General features: G+C 42.6%; 1 protein-coding gene across 7 annotated transcripts in view; it reads right to left on the reverse strand.

Annotated features, from left to right (window-relative positions):
• The window catches only part of LOC132025558 (membrane cofactor protein-like), a 34,515-nt gene extending 25,094 nt beyond the window's left edge, over positions 1-9,421 (reverse strand). For all 7 annotated transcript variants that reach the window (XM_059412997.1, XM_059412996.1, XM_059412994.1 and 4 more), the window contains exon 1: positions 7,827-9,421. In XM_059412997.1, the coding sequence (XP_059268980.1) occupies positions 7,827-7,944 (118 nt within the window). In that variant the 5' untranslated portion in view covers positions 7,945-9,421. The remainder of the gene's footprint in view (positions 1-7,826) is intronic.
• Positions 9,422-9,454: the final 33 nt, after the last annotated feature.

Here is a 9,454-nt window from a genome sequence, read left to right on the forward strand (position 1 = left end):
AGTTTTGAAGGCTAGAAGATAGTGGGACAGTATACGCCAAAAAGTGCTAGAAGGAAAAAACTGTCAACCAATAAACATCAATCCAGGAAAACTACCTTTCAAAAGTGAAGAGGAAACTAAGATTTTATAACAGACGCTGAGGGACTCAGTGACCACTAGATGTCCCCTGCAAGAAGGTGGTGGGTATTATAGAGGGCACGGATTGCATGGAGCACTGGGTGTGGTGAAAAAAATAATACATACTATTTTTCTGAAAATAAATAAATCAATTTAATTGAAAAAAATTACAGTTAAAAAAAAAAAGAAGTAAGAAATGCTCAAGGGAGTCCTGCAAGATGAAATGAAAGAACTCTGAAAGTATCTTTGAGTCATATGGAGAAATAAATATCTCATTAAATGTAAATATATTGGTCATTTTAACAGCTTATCTTATTGTATAAGTGCAATTTTTGTTTTCTTTATAACCTAAGAGACTAATACATTAAAGGGGGAAAAAAAAGAAATGTAAAGCACAGTGTTACTGTAACTTTGGTTTTTAACTCCAAATCTTGTTTTCTACATAATTTAAAGGACTAATTTAAAAGTAAGATTAGTTTATGTTTTGGAGCACACGATGTAGAAAGATGTAATTTTGTATAATAAACAACCAAAGGGGGTGGGAGTGGAGTTCTAAAGGATCAGAGTTTTTGTATGTTATGACATTAAACTGGTACAAATTCAAATTAGAGTGTTATAACTTTAGGATATTAAATATAATCCCCTATGATAACCGTATAGAAAATAGCCATAGAATATACATAAAAGGAAATGAGAAAGGAACTTAAACATTTCAATACAAAAAATCAAATAAACAAACAAAGACACTACTGCAGGAAATGAGGGCCAGAACAAAGCTGTAAGGCAGACAGAAAACAAACAGCACAGTGACAGCAGTAACAGACTCCTTATCAGTAATTACTTCAAATTTAAATGGATTAAATCCCTCTAATTGAGAGACAGAGATTGGTAGAATGGATGAAAATACATGATTTTACATATGCTACTACAAGAGACTTACTTTTAGATCCAAGGACAAAACAGGTTGAAAGTAAATGGACTGAAAAAAGATATTTTAGCAAATAATAACCAAAAGACAGTAAGGCTGACTATACTAATATCAGACCAAACAGACTGTAAGTCAAAAAAGGTTACAAGAGACAAAGGACATTATACATCACCAAAGGGTTTATACAGTAAGAAGATTTAACAGTTGTAAATATTTATGCCACCTGATAACATACCACCATAACATATGAAGCAAAACCTGACAGAATCAAACAAAGAAATATGCATTTCTACATAATAGGCATTCCTACTAGCTGGCGACTTCAAGAACACAACATTTCTGTGAGTCCTCTTTCGAATCTGAGAGTTGGCATTTTAAATGGGGTGCACTTTGCCAAGGATAAAGTCACCGTGATTACTACTACATTTTTGATGCTCACAATAAACTTATTATAGGTATATAAATATGAGACAATTTTGCTTTCCTTCAGAATTGATTTCTTTGAATTAATTATGTATCTTTTCAGTCTCTTTAAAAAACCCAAGGGTTGTTTGGCTGAAAGTGCAACATTTACGGAAATACTTGAGGAGCAAAACAAAAATGGAATTAGTAACATTTACCTCATTTCCTCTAAGGAGCAACTTACCCCTCATTACAATAAAAGTAAGCTGCATTTTCAAATTCAAAGGAATAATTTGGGGCATACACTTCGCCATTTTCAAGTCTTGGAGTTGTACATTCTTTCTCTAAAATAAAATTTTAAAATTTGTTTTTTTTAACACCAATTTCAAAACAGATTTAAATCAAAGTCAAAATTCTGTACTACTCTCTGCAGTTAATGCAATATCATTTTCTGTAACTAACTGGTATACAAACTTAAAATTCACATTAAACCTGATAAACAATTGCCAAGAAAAAGATCCCCTGGCAATTTCTTAAATACTGGAAAAATACTGCTCCCTGAAACCAATTTTCACATGAGAAAATCTTGCTGTGGTGGGAAAAAAATTAAAGAAAAAAAAATTAAAAATTTTTTAAAATTTTAAATTTAAAAATTAAAAAAAATTAAAGAACAAAAAAAAGAAATGTAAAAAGTAGTAGTGGAAAATGGACCCCCAAATTTGTAAAAATCTCTAGAGAAAGCAAAATACAATTTTGTTTTTTTTTGTTGTTGTTGTTGTCATTGTTTACTTACTGTAACAAGCTTCTTCAATAGGATACCATGAGTGATTTTGCTCACAGAAAGTCACGACAGAGCTCAGAGCTATGTATCCTGGGATACACTGATACCATATAGCTTCCCCAACTTCATAATAATTTTTAAGGGGACTCCTGAGGAACATATATTCATATTTTGGTGGCTTACCACAGGCATCTAGGGATAAGAGATTAAGAACGTGAAAAAATTTTCGGTATTTTTTTTATGCATTTTAAAAAATACACGTATTTATCTCATGCACCAGCCAAGGACTGTGATCTGACGGGGTGTAGGTAACACTGAATAAATGGAAAGATCCTTGGCAGGCTTTTAATGATACTTACATGCTTTTACCCAGGTGGCGGGAGGAGTGGAGGATGTGCCCTGCTTTCTTTAAGTAACAGGCTATCAGCATTTTATTTGATGGGAAATAAGCTGAATTTTCATGCAACAATAAATTGAAGAGACAAAATCAATGTTTATGATCTTAAAATATATATAGGTATGCAACTTTTCCCACTTTTTTCTAAATTCATTTAAAAACTCGCCTCTCCCCTAAGAAGCCTTCTGTAGTACACAGCACCCTGCTCCAGTGACTCTCCCACTGTCTGAAACAAACTAATGATAACTCGTCACCTCAGGCTCAGTCTCCTCGTAGAAAGCAACTTCCCAGAGGTCAGGGATTGTAGGTCTTTTTTCTATGGCACTGTGTATCCAGTGGGTGCTTCAGAAATGCTAGAACTATCTTGGAACTCTGGAGTCTGATGATGGCTTGCAACTTCAAGGAAAGACTTGGACAGGTAAATTGCATTGATTTCAGTCAATATCATTGATGGAAATACATCATTGACAATATCATTATGGGAAAATAATGTTGCTTTTTTGGGCAGTACAATACTTGAACAATAGATGCCATTATATAATCCCACAGTCTGCATGCAGAAAATTCCCTGATGTTCCAGGGGAATTTCAGGAAATTGAAAGTGCTCTACTATAGAGCAATCCAACTGTTTGCCTCTACACATGCAAAAATCCTACAATGCTCCCTAGCCTTGCAAAAATTAAAATAACTCTCTGACCCCAGCACAAACCCACAGCCCTGCCTAAAACACTACCTTCAGAAAATCATGGTCTCCGACCTAAACTGGTATTGCAATGAAACCTGACCTACCCACTATGTTTCCTATGGCCACCCAACCGAGTTTTAAATTTTCTTTGCTACCTCAAAGACAGACTCTTGTGTTTACACCTGTCAATTGTAGTTCTCATTTCCCACTCACTTCTGGGCCTATGAAAATCAGTCAAATTACTTTCAAAGTCACTAGTTAGGGCTCCTGGGGGGCTCAGTCATTAAGCATCTGTCTTTGGTTCACGTCAGGATCCCAGGGTCCTGGGATCGAGTTCTATGTTGGGCCCCCTGCTCGTCTGGAAGCCTGCTTCTCCCTCTCCTACTCCCCCCTGCTTGTGTTCTCTCTTGCGCGGTGTCTCTCAATGTCAAATAAAATCTTAAAAAAAAAAAAGTCATTAGTTGACTCCGTTTTTGGTAAATTTATTTTAACAATTTCTTCCCCAATAATATTAGTTACTCTGTCTATAACTTCTGCAGCCATTGATCCCTTTTTGCTCTCTCCTGCCTGAAAAGCTCTCTCCCTGATTTAAGCACACCACCCAGTTTGGCAGGGAACACAGGATGTATGCATGCAGGACATTCAATGTACAAAGTTCCATCTTTCCTCTTGAATAAGTTGTTAAATTCCCTGCTCTTTTCATAAATATATATATAATCTCAACACTTACGATTACCGAAACACTGTCCTCTCTCCCTTCGGGCGGGGGGGGGGGTAGGTTGCAGGCTTGCTCTCCTGCCTCCTTTGGTTGCTTCTCAAATAAACTTTCCTTGCTGCATATCTAATGTCTCTGTGATTGGTTTTGCTTTGCATCAGGCAGATGGACTTGAGTTTGGTTCCACCTGGAAAGTGTCATGCTCTCTCAGATAACATTGGAAGCCAGAGTGTGACCTCTTGCTCAACAAACAAGATAGACAGTTTTCACACATGCCCAGCAAACAAGAGAGTTTTCACAACTCAAATGCCTGTTCTGTCTCTCTAATTCCACCTTTCCCTCCAGCTCAAACCACTGCCATTTCTTCTCTAGAGTGCGACCAGGCCCCCTTAGCCACCTCGCCACCCTTCATTCATTTCATGTTTCACACTGCTGCCAGAGTCATGCTGACAGGACACAGTGACCAAAGCTCTTCCAAGTGATATCTTTCAATGACTTACCAATGCCCTCATGACAATGTCTAGGGCTCCCTATCATGGCTGGCAGTCTTGTAAAGCCCGTCATTACCGGGACTCTGCTCACTTGTGCATCCTATTCCCAAGCCCTATTCAATTCCTGGCAATGACCTCAATTATGTCCGCACTCCAGACCTCAATTATGTCCGCACTCCAGACCTCCCCGCCTCAATTAACTTCAGCTTTGAGCAGAGACCCCACATGCCTCCCACCCTCTCACCCACGCATCCTTCAGTTTCACCTGACAGGCCACTTCTTGTGGCTCTTGACATGTGTCAGAAAAAAACCGCGGTAAGTTTCCTCATGATCCACATTTACTTCGTCCACAGACAACCCCACAGCGGGACTCGTTATTGTTTGTGCTCTCTACCAGACTGTTACCTCTGAGGACTATGGGGGACACCTCACTGCACATGTAACGCCAACCACCAGAGCTGAATGAGCGCCGCTGTCAGTTCCAGACACTATCTTAGACCAAAGCTCACATCCTTTTCTGCTCAGCCAACTTCTTTCAGAGATATCAACAAATCATAATTTTTTTCTTTGTTGTTTTATACCTGTCTTCAACTGTTTTCATTGGTTGAATGATAGCTCTTTTCCTTAATCAGGGTATTTGATTTCTATGATGTCAAAATATTTAAACTTTCTTGGTATATTTTGGGCCCATTCTCCATTACTGCTATTATTAGAAACATTAACAACATAACATAACATAACATAACATAACATAACATTTTAACATTACGAACGGAGAACTCCAAATAATGGGGATTTTATTTTTTCCCAAGTATGGTAACTGAAGACTCTACATCTTTTTTCTTAAAACAATAGTTGTGATAGTATTAATAATTTTAGAAAAAGCAAACGTTCAACACTACCTATACTATTATTTTAAGTACAATTTAACTTGTCTTCATACTCATCCTACGGTTGGGCACTATTGCCCCCTCTCTAAGATGGGCCAGCTAAGGCACAGTAGGTTAAGTCACTTGCCCAGGCCAACATCTCCAGCAGCCAGGCAGCCTGCTTCCACGACGGACACTGCTTCTCACCACACTCCCTAAAACCCTCCCACGCTTACACCAACACCCTGCAATGCCATCCTCAAGAAATGGTCTTTTACCGAGTCTGGAGAAATTAAAGGAACCCTGGTTTAGATTTGCTGTGTGCTAAGTCACACATAAGGGCTCAAATGCCCTGAAGGGACAGATAACATCATGCCTACATTTTAACGATAGGGATTGTTCATTCCAAACTATCCTGTTGCTTTTCACAGTGATTGGCTCTGTGTTCTAGTCCTCGGCCTTTCCCTTGCCTCCCTTGCCCTCTAGCTGCCACACCGGGCAGCTCCGTGGTCCTTGGGAGTCCCCAGCTACGTCACAACATGCTTCCCCTCTGAACATCCTTCCTTCCTGCTCAGCTGCAACCCCCACTCAACTCCTGTCTTTTTATACTGAATCCACTCAGCTACTCCTCTAGCAAGCACCATATGCTTCCCTCGGGAGGCAGTGCCCAGTGGCCTCCTCTTGGACTGTCCTCCGCATGGATCACTCAGTCACTATCACGGGTTTCTGTGTTCAATAGTTCCCCTGGCCGATTCCATTATTCACCCATGCGGCCATAACACCAAGCACAGCATGATGTCCCTCAGAGGAGCTGGGCAAAACCATCTGGCATTCAAAGGACCACTGGTGTCCAACAGAACACCTCGCTGAAAGAATATACTGAGATGTATCTAATACTAGAAAAGCATCATCTTTAAGCTTTGGCCAGAAAGACCTGGCCACAGGATTTCCTCTGTTGCCTAACTCCCAGTATTCTGGTGACCTAGCAACTGACCAGATAAGGTCATGCTCTCATTGCATTATAACCTGTAGAGTAAGGAAGTAAGAAACTACCCTGGAAACACTTAATGGATCTATCCTGGCTTCATCCACCAGAGAGAAAGAAAAGACCTAAAAGAGACACCACTCAGCAGGAGGTGGTGGGTTCTGTCCAAAACGCAGACCCCTTCTAGAAGAATGAGACTGGTTCTGAATTGGACGAATGTTGGCTTCTACCACCTCATGCAGCTGGCAACTAACTACCTCTGAGATGGGAAGCCTCCAGGCACAACACTGCCTGCTTACAAACCTGCTTCCTGGCCTGTGAGCTGCTTCAGAACTGAATGTGTATTCTAGTCCCGTATTTTCCCTGCCCGACACAAGGAGGCTCATTTGTACTTTCTCTAATTTCATACCTATCCTGATTTTACCTTTGAACTTTCTACTTGGTCTTGTGTTTCCTTTGCTGCATTTTTAAGTTTTGCTACCTTCCACGTTGCATCCCAGTCATTTTATTTTCTCTCTTCCAAACAACATCCAACGTGAGCTCCAAGGCTCATCCAAACCTGATCCTTTTTTACAACATTTTTTTGTTTTCTTTTTATTGCCTCTGGTCCCTCCCCACGCTACTTCCCCCACAGAAATGAACTTTTTCATGATCAGGAACAAGCAAGATTAGAGTATGGTGAGCTCTGCAGACTCTACAGTACAGGGAAGACAGAGCCTCTGTGATGGTCAGCTTCCCCTGACTTAGCTTAGACACCAGGCACGGCAGAAAGGCCATCCTGAGGACAGTTGTTCAAAGAACCTTCCTCCTGGAAGCGGGAGGAATTGTTGCCGGCACTCTAAGCCCTAACTTCGTTATATTATTTAATTTATATTATTTATTTATATCTGTATAATTATTATAATTCACTTTCTGGTACTCAATACTTATACAAGAGCATTGACACTGGGCAAAAAATTGCAAATCTGGAAACGCACGTGTGACAAGACAGAGAAGCTCTCTGCATTCTCATGGGGAGAGCGGGAAACATGTTTGCAGGGGTGACTCCCAGTCAGGGGGGGTTTGAGCTGGAGCATGTGCGTCTGTCTTGAGATAGGGTGGTCAGAGAGGGGCCCCCAGAGGGGCTGACACCTCCACTGAGCTTGAGAGATAAGAAAGCCAGAGGAGGATGTTCCAAGTCTGAGGGAATAGTAAGTACAGAAGCCCCACGGAGGCGGAGTTTGACGCACCAGGGGCCCCTAGTGATGGGTAAATGCTAACAGAGGGTCAAGCTCCTTTCCTCCAAAGCACTCCTTTTGGGTTATAACGTACTCGCGAGGAGTATGTTTGGTCTGCCACTCCTGATCAATTTTAGCAACCATTTCTCCACCGCCACTGTGTGCCTGGCACTGCGGTTCTCGCAGCGGGCTAACGTGTCTGCTCACCGCCAGAGGGCACAGCCTCTCCAGACTCTTACCGGAGTTCAGAGAGAGCAGGAGCACTGGGGCCACCAGAAGGACCCCGACCAGGCGCCAAGAAAAGCGCTTCTCGGGGTGAAAGCAACGGGCGACATACGGCGCGCAGGAAACCGTCATCTTCCCGGAGACCCGCGGGAAGCTGAGAGTCCGCCAAGCGGACTGCTCCCAGGTTCAGGGAGCGGACGCAACAATGCCGAGCTGCCGGGTGTCGGGAGCCCGCCGCGGGGGCGTGGCCTCAGCGCGGTTTGGGCGGAAGTGACTCTTCTTCCGGAAGTGGGCGGAGCTAGCCGGCTCTCAAGGGCGAGCCCTGGGTGCGGGGCTCCGCTGACCGCTGGGACTTGGCGTGAGAAGGAGATGTTCTAGCTGCGGCGTCACAGAGCTGTTCGGTCCTCTTCGCGGGCGCCAGGCGGCCTTACGACGATGCCTTGCGCACTGACCCGACGACCCCGGCGGCTTGCGGGGCTCGGCGGGCTCACCGCCTGGACTCAGGAGGGTGCGAAGGGAAGCAGAGCTGGCGGGGTCCACCTTGTCCCTTCTCCGGCACTGAACGCCCCACTGAACGAAAAGCACAGTGACCTGAAACTAGAAACCCGAGGCCTGGCGGCGGGTCGTCGTGGGGCCGCACCCCTCGCGCCTGCTGTGTGTACTGGGGCCTCGGAACCGCCCGGACTCCCTGGCCCTTGTTTCAGGAGTTGGCAGGAGTCGGGCATATGGAGGGACAGTGCTTGTGATTTGCGGGGCTCTCAGCATCTGCTCTGGGATCCTCTGGAGGCCTGAGAGGTTTCAGAATCTCAGAGGTTTGGGCGCTGCACTCCCAACCCCTCAAGTAAAGCAAGGTAGATGAATTATTAAACAACAACGGGCCATTAGCATTTGGGGCCTCACCTCTCTGGGGTCCCTGCCCTTGAGCAACTAAATGCTTTATTGAAGAGGGAAAAAAGGTGCATGAGAAAAGTAAGGACAAGGGTGTATTAATTGCTCATCTCCTGGAAGTGCCTTAATTAAATCCATTATTGTTGGGATGGAGAGGATTCCTGAAGAGGGGAAATTTCCTGATGACCCAATCTCTCAGTGGAAAATGAAGAGGAAATGAGCCAGATCTGTTTGTAGCATTCTGACTAAACCTGTATGAGTAGGAAGGGGGAAAAAAAAAGTCACAACCTGCATTAAGGGAGTACACAAAAGGCATTGACATTTTCTTCCCATTAGCTGGCAAAGAATGACAAATGTCAACCAATGTGAGTAAACGTATTTGGTGGGCAACACCCTCAAACTTTGGCTAAAATTTAACTTTTCTATAAAGTTTTTAAATGGCCACGACTTTTAAACCACCAGTTGCATTTGGACTTTATCCCAAAGGAATCATCAGAGCTGTGACTGAAGATGTGTAACTTTGGAAAAAATAAATAAATACTCAGTGTCTAGCCAAAGTATAAGGAATTTTTGATAGGTGGTTTTATGGTATGAATGTCTATTCAGCAAGCAGTGTAAAAACAGTATGAGAAACTGTGATATATATGTATGTGGAAAAAGCAGATTTCAAATCAGTATGTGCCTTCTGGCATTCCTTTATTAAAGTAAAAATAGTATACTGATACACATAAAAAGGGAGTTGGAGTATACCAAA

The sequence above is a fragment of the Mustela nigripes genome, chromosome 10, assembly GCF_022355385.1.
Source record: "Mustela nigripes isolate SB6536 chromosome 10, MUSNIG.SB6536, whole genome shotgun sequence".
Classification (NCBI taxonomy): Eukaryota; Metazoa; Chordata; class Mammalia; order Carnivora; family Mustelidae; genus Mustela; species Mustela nigripes.